The sequence below is a fragment of the Mya arenaria genome, chromosome 3, assembly GCF_026914265.1.
Source record: "Mya arenaria isolate MELC-2E11 chromosome 3, ASM2691426v1".
NCBI lineage: Eukaryota > Metazoa > Mollusca > Bivalvia > Myida > Myidae > Mya > Mya arenaria.
This window is the reverse complement of record NC_069124.1, coordinates 58,835,545-58,849,090: the sequence shown is the minus strand read 5'-3', so window position 1 is coordinate 58,849,090 and position 13,546 is coordinate 58,835,545. Positions and strand designations below refer to the sequence as shown.

The following is a 13,546-nucleotide window of genomic DNA, read 5'->3' as shown; positions in this document are numbered from 1 at the left end:
TTATTTCAAGTTTCAAGAATTTCTACCAACTAGTTATTGAGAAATGGCTGTAAATGAGAGTTTTTCAAAAAATCAAGGGCAATAACTCCAAGTACAATTGACCAATCCAAAAAAAAAATGAACAGGCATCATCCCAGTATAGTAATTCATATTTATTTTAAGTTTCATGAAATTCTGCCAGCTAGTGACTGAGAAATGGCTGTGAATGTGCATTTTTCAAAAAATCAAGGGCAATAACTCCAAGGACAATTGACCAATCAAATTTATTTTGGACGGGCATCATTCCATTATAGTGGTTCATATTTATTTTAAGTTTCATGAAATTCTACCGGCTAGTTACTGAGAAAACGCAGGTGACAGACGGACGGACGGAAGGAAGGACGGACGGAAGGATGGACGGACAACGCCATTTCAATATCCCCCTCCCTATTTCATAGGCGGGGGATAATAAGATATTTTACAAATAAGTATTTAACTCAATAGCAATGTTTACACGTAAATGTAGCTTCACATACTAGTAGTGGTGTGTTTGAAACCTTTTTTAACAACTCAACCTGACCTCATGCAGTTGTTGGTGGTGACGCTGCAGGGCTGGGTCCAACCTCAGCTGCTTTATCACAACATGCTGTTGCTCACATAGCCGACCCTTGTAAACCTCAGTGAAGTGGCCCTCCCCTGTAAGTTACAAAATTTAAGTAATACAGCATTTGACCATATCTGCCTACATACAGTCAAAACAAGTTGGCCCTTTATTGCTCGGCTTGATTTCCTCGTTTGCTCAAACTGGGTGTAAGGGATCAATTTTGTTTCATTCTGTGGATGCATTCCCGCTTGGCTCAATAGTATTTTCGCTGATCCCTGGGATATCGAGCCAACGGGTTTTGACTGTATCTCATACAGGCATGTGTACATCAGTCAAATAAACGTGCAAGACTAGTTAAAGCAGTGTTAATTAGCAAACTTTTAGAGAACAGGCCATTTTGCTTTCTGAATTGAAAATATTTCTTATATGTTTAACAGCTGATTTTAATTGATTTTTACATCAAAGGCCAATATATTCCAAGGTTGTTGAATTTTTTTGCTATCTTGTACTGATAAACTCTGCAAAATCAGACACTTTAAAATGCCTTATAGATTTAACAAAAAAGATGAGATGTAAGTTAAGTTCCAAAAATTGCACTAAAAGTTCCAAAAATTGCACTGAAATTACATTTATACGATATAAAAATGCCTAAGGTTTGAATTGTAAGTGCTTCTTCTAAACAAATACCAGTATGTAAGCGGCAAAAGCTGAGATGTCATTATGTACAACAAGATATACACACTGAATAAACAAAATATGCAAATTAATAACAACAAGGGCCTATGCTCTACTGGCATGGCTCTTGTGGTCATTTTCAATCCAGAGCATGTATGTATGTGTAAAAGGCAACAAACATATAGTTCACGTTTTGTGTTTGGGTTACCTGAAAACGTTGCCAACATCTGAGGACAGAAAGTGTTGTAAGCAGATTAGTTGCATGAACCATTTTAATAGGTGCCAAGTAAAGGTCATCCGACAAAAAAATGCTTTCAAAACAGCACTCATGGTCAAAATTTCATTTTTGTAGCTTTAAAGATGTTTCTATCAATAATGGCCACTGCATTACTTTCTTGTTCCCTAGAAATAAACCAAGTGTGATGAATATCAGCTAACAACCATCCTCACATTAAAGCTTAAATAAAAAAATGGAGAATCCAATTACTAGTATATGGTTTGAAATTGTATAAAACTGTGTAAGGGACTTACCTATAATAGTAACACAGCTGACATTACCAGCCATGTACACCTCGGGCTGACTGGCAACTCACCTATCTTGGCAGCAATGTTGACCCGACCAGCCATGTAGACCTTGGGCTGACTGGAAACTCACCTATCTTGGCAGCAATGTTGACCAGACCAGCCATGTAGACCTTAGGCTGACTTGCAACTCACCTATCTTGGCAGCAATTTTGACCTGACCAGCCATGTAGACCTTGGGCTTACTGGCAACTCACCTATCTAGGCAGCAATGTTGACCTGACCAGCCATGTATACCTTGGGCTGATTTGCTACTCACCTATCTTGGCAGCAAAGTTGACCTGACCAGCCTTGTATACCTTGGGCTGACTGGCAACTCACCTATCTTGGCAGCAAAGTTGACCTGACCAGCCATGTAGACCTTGGGCTGACTGGCAACTCATCTATTTTAGCAGCAATGTTGACCTGACCAGCCATGTAGACCTTGGGCTGACTGGCAACTCACCTATTTTAGCAGCAATGTTGAACTGACCAGCCATGTAGACCTTGGGCTGACTTGCAACTCACCTATCTTAGCAGCAATGTTGACCCGACCAGCCATGTAGACCTTGGGCTGACAGGCAACTAACCTATTTTAGCAGCAATGTTGACCTGACCAGCCATGTAGACCTTGGGCTGACTTGCAACTCATCTATCTTAGCAGCAATGTTGACCTGACCAGCCATGTAGACCTTGGGCTGACAGGCAACTAACCTATTTTAGCAGCAATGTTGACCTGACCAGCCATGTAGACCTTGGGCTGACTGGCAACTCACCTATTTTAGCAGCAATGTTGACCTGACCAGCCATGTAGACCTTGGGCTGACTTGCAACTCACCTATCTTAGCAGCAATGTTGAACTGACCAGTCATGTAGGCTTTGGGCTGACTGGCAACTCACCTATCTTAGCAGCAATGTTGACCTGACCAGCCATGTAGACCTTGGGCTGACTGGCAATACGTCTTTTTTCCTCCTCTTCAGTCTCAAGGTCAATGGCATTTTGCAAGGTAATTGCATGCTTCGTCAAGAGGTTCTGTACAATGTCACATCCTGAAACAAATTCATAAGTGAAAATGAGAATGTTTCTGAACTTGTAGAGCATTATTCACAGGCTGATTGATTGAAACCTCTATATCAGACAGTTTTCTACATTTGAGATTTATTAACTTATTACATAAATTCAGTTGCCACATTTTGAAATAGTTTTAAACAATATGTTTCAACATGACTGCTAGGTTTGCCATACGGATGATCATTTACAACAACATCTAGTCTCTTTTTTAAAATTATTATGCTTGGAGTGTAAGAATCCTTAGGCTAAAAAAACACAACACCTGTGTTTCCGGTAACCCGACCGACCCTATGTTTAACTCACCGACCTTAATCTTTTTTAGGCATAAAAGTAAAAAACCAAAAATAAATATATCGTCATTATTTTCATTGTTTGTCTGTCTCTGTTCCCGGGAAATAAACTTTCATTCCTGATTATGTATTACCGAGACGCTTTGTCAACAGGGAAACAAAAGGGCGGAGTTTGGTGATCCCTGTCCGATATCTTTTAGTTTAAATTGGCAAACGCATGTTTATGGTCCAAACACGAAGTTGATCACAGGAGACACATTTTGCTGTCTTTATAATGAAAATATTTAGGATATAGTTCGCGGTGTTATTTTATCCATGTCCAAAATAGAACTTACTTTATTTTACATTAGGCTTTGCGCATATCATGCAGGCTTCTTTCGATAAGCTTTGCGAATTCATGCAGGCTTATAAACTGTGTGGTTCACATTTCATTAATTGTTACATTAATTTATCCGCAGTTATCAATGGTTATTTATTTCATTTAATTTAAGTCCCTTCAACTGAAATCCAAACAAAAACCTGCAAAAGTTATAACAACACATTCATAGGAATGTGTCGGCTGCAGATCAAACGGTACAATTTGTGACGTCAGAGCACAAGCAGTAATAAGATAATAAGATCAAAGGCGTGTGGCTATGGTTTGTCTTTAAATCGGTTGGTCGGATACAGTATAATACCATTTGATTGCCAGGATTTCGTCTAGGCTGGTAAGAAAATACCATACGATCGAAAAAATATAATAATCAATAATCGTCGTCTGGGAATCTTAAAACAATGACCAAAATGTTTTAATTCACTACGAATATGCATGAAACTTTGATTGTAATGAGAATAATGATAAATTATAAATAATAAAATAAGATACATAAAATAAATCCATATCCGCATTTACTTGTTCTATTATTAACCTACCTCCACATAAGAGAGCTCACAGTTGACAAAAAAATCGCAATTTTATTCAAGCAAATTAACAAATTTAGTTGATAAATGACTGTTTCGCTAGATCATCATCATAGACTTATAGAAATTAGAAGTGCTGGATTTGTTCTAAAAACCGATCGCGTCTTATAAAGGAGTAAAACACCAAATTTCATGGGCAAAATTGGCGGGAAAATACGGTAGTCAAAGGTAAGGAAATGATTTCAGACATTGAACCATGCTGTTTTTTTTGACTTTTTGTTAATTATGGAAAACTTAGATATACTGGTTGAGAAGCAGTTTCCGACGGAAAGCAGTTTCCGACAAATCGCTTTTTCGCGTACGTTCCTTTGATCTTCATAAAGAAGGTACTGCAATTCAACTATATGTAACTAGGCAATCAAAAGTTGAAATTCTTACCGAGACACATAAGAAACTTTTATTATTATTTAATGTTTAATTTTTATTTTTCATTTTGGACACAAACTTGCACGTGGGGGATCTGCACGCGCAGCGTATTGCGCATGCGTGTGAACCTAATTTGCATATCTATTAATAGCTACAACGTTTTCCTTAATTGACTTATACAAACGATGATCATTGTGTACATATTTGTGAACACTGGTGTCATGCTTGTTTCGCATCCACATTCACTTAAATGTATACAAACACAAGTTTCCATCAGAAATGAATAAAAAAAAATCATTGATATTCAGTCTCTGCCTGATTTCGAGTATGAATTGAATGTCGTAAATTTTAAGGTTTAAATTTTTCGAAAATGCTGAAAAATTAAATAACATTTCTCTTATTACAGTCTTATATTTAGTTTATTAAATAAACGGAAAATAAAAACACACAACAGGCACCTTAAATATGCCCCGCATTCAAATTGTCGGAAACTGCTTCTCATCACAAGCTAATCAGAACAATGTAAGTACCCTCTTTGCGCCCCTATTAGATACACTATATGTGACGTCACACATGTAAGAAATATATCGACAATAGCAGCTTGAGCTGTAGTTATATAAAATGTGAACAATTTTAGTAGATATTTAAACACGTATAAATAATTCAATAAAAACGTTAAAAAAATGTCGGAAACTGCTTCTCAACCAGTAATATAATTGATTTGATGCAACAAAATTTACATGAAATCGAAAACTGTAAAAAGAAAGAAAAAAAATCCCGACCGACCGACCTTTTTTTTTCGCCATGTTACCGGAAACACAGGTGTTTTTTTTGGCTTTATGAAAAATAAAATATTCCTAAACTGCATATAAACTCACCTTCTGACTGTGGCTGGACCGGTATTACATTGCTGGGCAGGAATCCCAGAGCCTTTGCCTGTTGCCTAAAGAACAGTTTGGGAGACACAGGATCAGCCTGGGATCCTTCTAGAACTAAACCATCTTCCCGCTCCATTACCTGGAAAAGAGAACATTCCATTTTCTCATACAAAAATTTGTCCACTAGCATTTATAACAAGATCAAGCTCAGCACACTATATTTTATATTAGTATGTGTTGTTTAACAGTTATCAATTATATTAAAAGTAATAACAATATATTAATTTTTGGTGTTAAAGTGAGTAATGTTGCTCAATGAAATGTGATACTTAAGCGTATTGTACTAACTAGGTTTATTTAAGAAATTGGGGCTATTTCTAGTTTGAAAAAAAAAAAATGTCCATAACTGACCACTTCAGAAGATAAAAAAATCAGCTCAAAACAACATGATATCATACAAGCTCCACTCTTCTGTAAGTTGCCATATAATCAGGAATTCTATGTGTTTCTATAAGGCCACACCAAATTAATGTGGAGCGAGCGACCGAAAAAAAATTTTTTTTGTCAGTATTCATAAAATCCGACGAGAGCGAAGAGCGAAAAATATATTTTCCTTATATTCAATATAAATAAGAAAGATTGTTCAAAATAATTGCCCTTATACCCATTTTAATGCCATCTTGAACTGAACCTCTGATGGACATTGGGAATACATACTATTTATTCATCCGTGTTTAGTACAAACATTATATGGATAAAGCTAATTTCTTATATAATTAAAACGTACTTTAATATGACATAATATTCATATGACATAATATTCATAATAATAAATAACACTGCTTTTAGTTAAAAGTTTGAAACGACTTATATAAATCTACCTGAATCAGTTTAACATCATATGCAACTGTATTTAGACATAACTTAGGATTGATTTGGGATTTGTAAAAAAATGATCACTTACACAGGCATCATAAAACATCAGACTCCATATAACATAGACTAAATTTTGTTTTTATTATCACAGGAAATGCAATGACAAGTGCTTATTAAAACAAAAAGAACAAGGGTATTTTTCAGAGTACTTTTTTTGGTTATTTAGATGTTTTTATGCACCAGCCAATTGTATATGCCCCCCCCCCAAGTCTGGAATAGCGGGGACTTTGACTTCCGCTCTCTCAACACCCGGGTAAAATACCCGACCTGCAGGGACACACTGCTGGTGGTAAAATCCCTGCCAAATGACCCTGCAACCCTGAATACCTATGTGAGGCCCATTCCCGACTATTTTCAATATGAAGACAAAACCACATTCACTAGGCCCTGCGGGGCCACCTGAAAGGTAAAAACACAGCCCATTGCCTCTGCTGTCCCCGGTATACCCCTGGAACAAGGGCGAGGGGTGGGCGGGGCAGTGGTTACAATTGAGAAGTGCATTACAATCCCGGTTTATGCTGCAAATAAAAACAAAATATAAGGTGATAAACTTAGGCTTACTTATGTTGAGGTATTTCCAGACAAGTGTTTATATCGCTATTTGTGAAAAGATATTTGTTCAAAACTGTTGTTTTGTCAGAATTTGATCAAAAATGAGCTTGATACATCAATTTGGACCAAACAATGACTCATGTTCCAGTTAAGTTGACCTGTCCGATTTCCATTCAAAACGAGTCACTAATTATGCAATATAATCGCTACCAGTCTTAGATACACATGCTTTATTGCATAATGATTGCTTTAAATAATGCTCCTTTAGTGCATGAGACGATCAACAATGACTTCAAGCATGCTCAAAACATATTTATTGTCAAAAATAAGATTTAATTTCAAAACTTCGAGCCACATTGTTTATACCGGAAGCCGCCATTTTGATTGAATTTATTGAAACCCATGCTAAACAGATCGATATACAGTATAAAAACACTATGCATCGGTAACTTCCGTTTACAAAAACACGAAAACTAGCGTAGAAAAATTATACTAGATTACTTTTAGCCTTTTAATAAATTATTACCTGAAAAAAATCTGCTTGGCTATCAAAATGGAGGTGCGGGCGCACAAAAAAAAAAAAATATTTTTTTTACATTTTCAAAAAATAGGAGCGGTAAATCCGCGGAACGAAATATCTATTTGGTGTGGCCTAAGTGTATGTCCTAAAATGGTGATAGAGTATGGTGTCTGTCATGCATAGAGGACTATAAATTGGTACATGTATGTGGTCTGTACATACACACAATGGTCGTATACATTACCCACGATGATAAAATAATAACGCAATGCTCACCTTTCCAAAGCTTCTGACTATGAGAGATTTGTCCTTGGGTGTCCTGAGATAGAGAACATCATACTGTCCGAACTTCTGAAGATTTGAGCGCAAAACGTACCAATCGCGACACTGGAGACCTCGCTGACTCAACTTCTTCCTTATTGTGGCCTCACTGGTATGCATAATTACTGGTATGTATGATCAGTGATATATATGATTACTGGTATGTATGATCAGTGATATAAATGATTATTGGTATGTATGATCATTGGTATGGTGTTAACTGGTATGTACGATCAGTGATATATATGATCAATTGTATGGATGATCAGTGATATTTATAATTAATTGTATGAATGATCAGTGATGTATATGATTAATTGTATGGATGATCAGTGATATATATGATTGATTGTATGGTTGATCAGTGATGTATATGATTAATTGTATGTATGATCAGTGATATAAATGATTACTGGTATGTATGATCATTGGTATGGTGTTAACTGGTATGTACGATCAGTGATATATATGATTAATTGTATGGATGATCAGTGATGTATATGATTTATTGTGTGGCTGATCAGTGATATATATGATCAATTGTATGGATGATCAGTAATATATAGGATTAATTGTATGGATGATCAGTGATATATATGATTTATTGTATGGTTGATAAGTGATATATATGATTAATTGTATGGATGATCAGTGATATATATGATTAATTGTATGGATGATCACTAGAAGTAGTATGTATGTCTACTGGTATGGAGTTAATATCCAATAAAGCAGAAAACAGAAAATAAAATCCATTGAAATTCATGAAGTGGCTATAACTGTATTTTTTACTTTTTTGTTGTTATTTTTAAGTAATTGTATTGTTCATGTCAATGGACTATTATAACAGTATTACAGATATAAGATAACTTGGAGGACCATAAAAAAAATATGTTATAAAACATAGATAGTGAACAACAGAAAAAGGATACAAATCATCAAAACAAGTATGCACCATATCCAAGTACTTACCTAACAGGTCCATGTGCACGGACCTGATATTGTTTGTGTATGCGTGGTGACTGCAGGTCGGGGCACAGGCTTGTGTAGTAGTTGAACATGAGCAAGCAATATTTCTCAAGGCATGTTACAAATGAGTGGCTCTCCAATCGGTCTTTGAAGTACACTTTCTGTAGAAAGTACAGATAAATGTCAGTGAATATTGACATAAGGCTGTTAAAGTTATAAAGGTCTGCTGTATTCATACCCAGTAGGAAATGGAGGAACAGCTAGTCAGGCCATCACATTCAAATCACATAAACACAATCGTTGATCAAATCAAAATGAAATTCAGCCCTTAAATAACTTCATTTATGAAACAATTTAAAACAATGTGATCGAGTTGTTCTCCGTTATAACAATTTATTTTTACTCAATCCATCAACATCAAGAGCTGTCACAGTATGTGACGAATGCCCCCGAATGTGACATTGACCTATGAACAAGGTCAGTACATGAAAAGTTAAAGATTAAACAAATACATACGGCAAGTTATTTTAAATTGCCTCTGAACATAAAAATACCACCCATACTTGACAACCTACATTCTTATGTCCTTATATTCAGCATTCCATTGTGAATAAACACTAAGTGTATCTTTCACCTTAGAGGTAGGGACATTGGTCTTGCATGTGACATGTCATCTTGGTATGTCGAACACATGTGGCAAGTAATTTTAAAATCTGTCCATACAAGAAAAAGTTACAGCCCGGACATAACAACCAATACTCTGTATCCTTATATGCAGCACTCCATTGTGAATAAACACCTAAGTGTGACCTTGACCTTAGAGGTAGGGACACGATTCTTGCAGGCGACACGTTGTCTTGGTATGTCGAACACATGTGGCAAGTTATTTTAAATTCTGTCCATACAAGGGAAAGTTACAGCCCGGACACGACAACCTATACTCTATGTCCTTATATGCAGCATTCCATTGTGAATAAACACCTAAGTGTGACCTTGACCTTGGAGGTAGGGACACGGGTCTTGCTCCCGACACATCGTCTTGGTAATTCAACACATGTGCCAAGTTATTTTTAATCTGTCCATACAAGGGAAAGTTACAGCCCGGACACGACAACCTATACTCTATGTCCTTATATGCAGCATTCCATTGTGAATAAACACTAAGTGTGACCTTGACCTAAGAAATAGGGACACGGATCTTGCACGCGACACGTCGTCTTGGTATGCCGAACACATGTGGCAAGTTATTTTAAAATCTGTCCATACAAGAGAAAGTAACAGCCTGGACACGACAACCTATACTCTATGTCATTATATGCAGCAACCCATTGTGAATAAACACCTAAGTGTGACCTTGACCTTAGAGGTAGGGACATGGTTCTTGCACGCGACACGTCGTCTTGGTATGTTGAACACATGTGGCAAGTTATTGTAAAATCTGTCCATACAAGGGAAAGTTACAGCCCGGACACGACAACCTATACTCTATGTCCTTATATGCAGCATTCCATTGTGAATAAACACTAAGTGTGACCTTGACCTAAGAGATAGGGACACGGGTCTTGCACGCGACACGTCGTCTTGGTATGCCGAACACATGTGGCAAGTTATTTTAAAATCTGTCCGTACAAGGGAAAGTTACAGCCCGGACACGACAACCTATACTCTATGTCCTTATTGCAGCATTCCAATGTGAATAAACACCTAAGTGTGACCTTGACCTTAGAGGTAGGGACACGGTTCTTGCACGCGACATGTTGTCTTGGTATGCCGAACACATGTGGCAAGTTATTTTAAAATCTGTCCATAATATTCTGAGTTATTGAGTCGGACGGACGGTCAGACGGACTTTCATCCTTTGTCACAAAAGCAAGGGCCATTATTCTACCCATTGTCAATGAATGTGCTTTAAAATAAACAGTTGCACAACATCACATGCTGATAAAAATTAAAGTAAGGTTTGATGGCTGTATAATACTGTTTAATACCTTAATATCATATTTTTCCCTATAGTCAGTTAGAACTAAAGATATTAACTAACAGGAGATGTTAGAGTCCAGTTAAAACAATTATGCAATTACTGATATATGCCTATAATTAAGAAGAGCTATCATAATCTATAAGCATATGCCAGCCCGAATGATGACTGACGTCAAGTGTGGAGGAGTGATGCTGTAAGCGGTAAGAAGTTAGGTCTTGCATGTGACACGTCATCTTAATGTACCAAACATACATGCATAGTAATTTTCAAATATCTCCTGGCATGACAGAGTAACCGCCCGAACAGGACCAAATAAACTCTATATATGTGCATATCTGCAGCATTCCATAATGGTTAAACTCTTAGTATGACCCTTGAACTTGAGATAGGGTCGTAGGTCTTGTATGCAATACAATGTCTGTATGTACAGAACACATGTCCCAATTTAAGGACCATTACTCTGCTTGGTACAGATAAATAAAATCCCCAGATGAACAACTTCATTTGCTGGTTAACATTTCTCTGAAATTTCAGTGTTTTGACTCTGGTTCATAAACTTTTGGTGATACACAAGACTCAGGATTCCTTACTCAGGCTTTCAAGTGACCAATAACAAAAAAATTGGGATAAAAGTAGGAAGATATTTTTAAAAAAGAAGGGTAAAATAGGGATATTAAGAGCAAAAAGTAGGGACAGTAGGGTTCTTTCCTGACCTTTATTTGATGCAAATATTTAAAATGATTAAAAAACCTATTCATCAATTGTGATGTACATGTAGTAAGCTTTGCCTACAAACCAATGCTTCAAGAGGAATTCAGCCACAGGATGAGGAGAAGAACCTCTCATCATAGAACCCCACTTGCAGCACTGGAGACCAACTGCATCAACTAATCCTACCGAAATACTAGAAGTGGCTTCTTAATTAAAATCAAGGTTTAGACTATGTATTTCAATCAATGCATTTAGTTAAAACTTTTCTATTATTTCTCGAAATATTTTTACCAAAAAGTAAGGATAGTAGGGCTTTTTCAAGAAAAAGAATGGAAAGTAGAACCCAGGTGCACAACATAACATGCTTGGTAAAATGCCTTTAAAGTTTTGTGACTGGTTTCCAAACTTTTGCAGATACCCCGGACACAATTTTGCATGCTCTATAGCCTATTTTTTAACAACCGGTAAGTAAAGGGCCATAACTCTGTACAGGATGCACACACACATCAGATTTTGTAATGACTGGACAGACAGACAAGGGCAAATGCATATGCCCCTAAAGAGTATAGCATAAAAAACATATTTTATCGCTTAGCATTCCAATTATGAACAATATGTTACCTCGTATTGGGCCTGTGCTATAATTTGCACTTCAAACCAGTCCATTCCTTCAAATGTTAACTGCTGCAATTTAACCTCATAAATTTTCTGCAGAAAAATCTCACAGGAAGGTTTCTGGAAAATACAGAGCATTATAGTAAGCATTCCGATTGGTGACTAAATCAAATACGAGACCTAAGACTACTTTAAATAAACTACTGTTTTTATTATATATTTTCAAAATTTGTCGAGGATATTAAAATCAATATCTTTCAGAGGAAATCTCAGAGTAACTAATCTTTACAGGCAGGATTCTCCAATATAAATAACTTCACAGAACTGAAAAAAGGTCCACCAATATTGAATGAAGTTTCATTTCAAAACTCACCCCAGAAATGATTTTCAGCTTTGAGGAGTCCCCATTCAAATTTATCGACAGCGATACTGCTGAAGAACTTTTCATCCTCAGTTCATTCGTATATTGTGTGTGCCCAGAAGTGTCACTTTCCTGCACTTGAATGTTTTCTAAATCCAGTTGATATGCGGAATAGGATTCTTCATAAAAGTCCTTGTCGCTCTGCAGTATGTGTTCTAAGAATGATCGCATCAAGATGTCTGCAGGGTAACTGTCACTTGGGTTTTTATCCTGATAGTCTTTTAATTTATTTCGAATGCTACCTTCTAGAAATCTTTTGTCAATAAAATTTCTAGTTAGAGCAGGCGGAAAAAAGTCTTTCAAGCTGATGCTTCTAAAGAAGTTTTCCACATTTTCTTCTGTCCCTGTATTTTGTGCAGAAATCCGCATCATTATCAAGATGACAAAGGCCCCAACACCGCGCGAGTCCTTGTCTTTTTCCTGACCCTTTAGGTACTTGAGGTCACCGTGCACATAGTCGTATTTTACTTGATAAAACAGATACTGCAAACAAGCACTGTACTGACTCAATATATCTCGACATTTCTCTTTTACAGGTACAAATCTCATTCTAAAACACAACTTTTTTTCTCCCAGATCAGGCAACTCACCAGGTGCAAGCCAAGTGTATCTACCATCTGACTGTTATCAAAAGCCAGACCAAAACAGTCAACCACTGCTGGTGCTATCCCTTGGTTTCAGCCAATGCTAGACAAACCTCCTCACAAGTGCTGCAGCCACTAAACTCGCTCAAAGCTTAGCTCCCTTTTTTCCCCATACACACCAACCTGAACCCCCTGAGAGAGGGACAGCATCGTAAACCTGATCCACTGGACATCTCAGCATAGCTCACTTGCTGACTGACCTCAGAGTTGCCGCCAAACCACTTCAGCTTCATCTTTCTCTGCATCTACCATCAACCTACAAATGAAAATATAAACATGAACATCTATCCATGAACATCTATCCATTTAATAAACATGTACCCAGGGATTTGTCCGTATGAACAATTTTATGTTAACATTCACCAAAATTCACCATTTTACAATAATTATTTTAGTATAGCTATAAGGGTGCGGTATTGTTAGGTACAGTAATGTAACAAGGGTGCTTGAGGATTTGAGTGATGTAGTTAGGGTGCAGTCTTGTGGGTTTG

General features: G+C 36.9%; 1 protein-coding gene across 2 annotated transcripts in view; it reads right to left on the bottom strand.

The window, feature by feature from the left end:
- LOC128227793 (uncharacterized) overlaps window positions 1–13,019 on the bottom strand; it is a 29,653-nt gene extending 16,634 nt beyond the window's left edge. For both annotated transcript variants that reach the window (XM_052938649.1, XM_052938650.1), the window contains exons 1-7: window positions 12,364–13,019; window positions 11,997–12,110; window positions 8,687–8,844; window positions 7,670–7,823; window positions 5,386–5,524; window positions 2,720–2,869; window positions 560–675 (exon numbers count right to left, since the gene is read on the bottom strand). In XM_052938649.1, the coding sequence (XP_052794609.1) occupies window positions 560–675; window positions 2,720–2,869; window positions 5,386–5,524; window positions 7,670–7,823; window positions 8,687–8,844; window positions 11,997–12,110; window positions 12,364–12,960 (1,428 nt within the window). In that variant the 5' untranslated portion in view covers window positions 12,961–13,019. The remainder of the gene's footprint in view (window positions 1–559; window positions 676–2,719; window positions 2,870–5,385; window positions 5,525–7,669; window positions 7,824–8,686; window positions 8,845–11,996; window positions 12,111–12,363) is intronic.
- Between the last annotated feature and the right edge of the window lie 527 nt (window positions 13,020–13,546).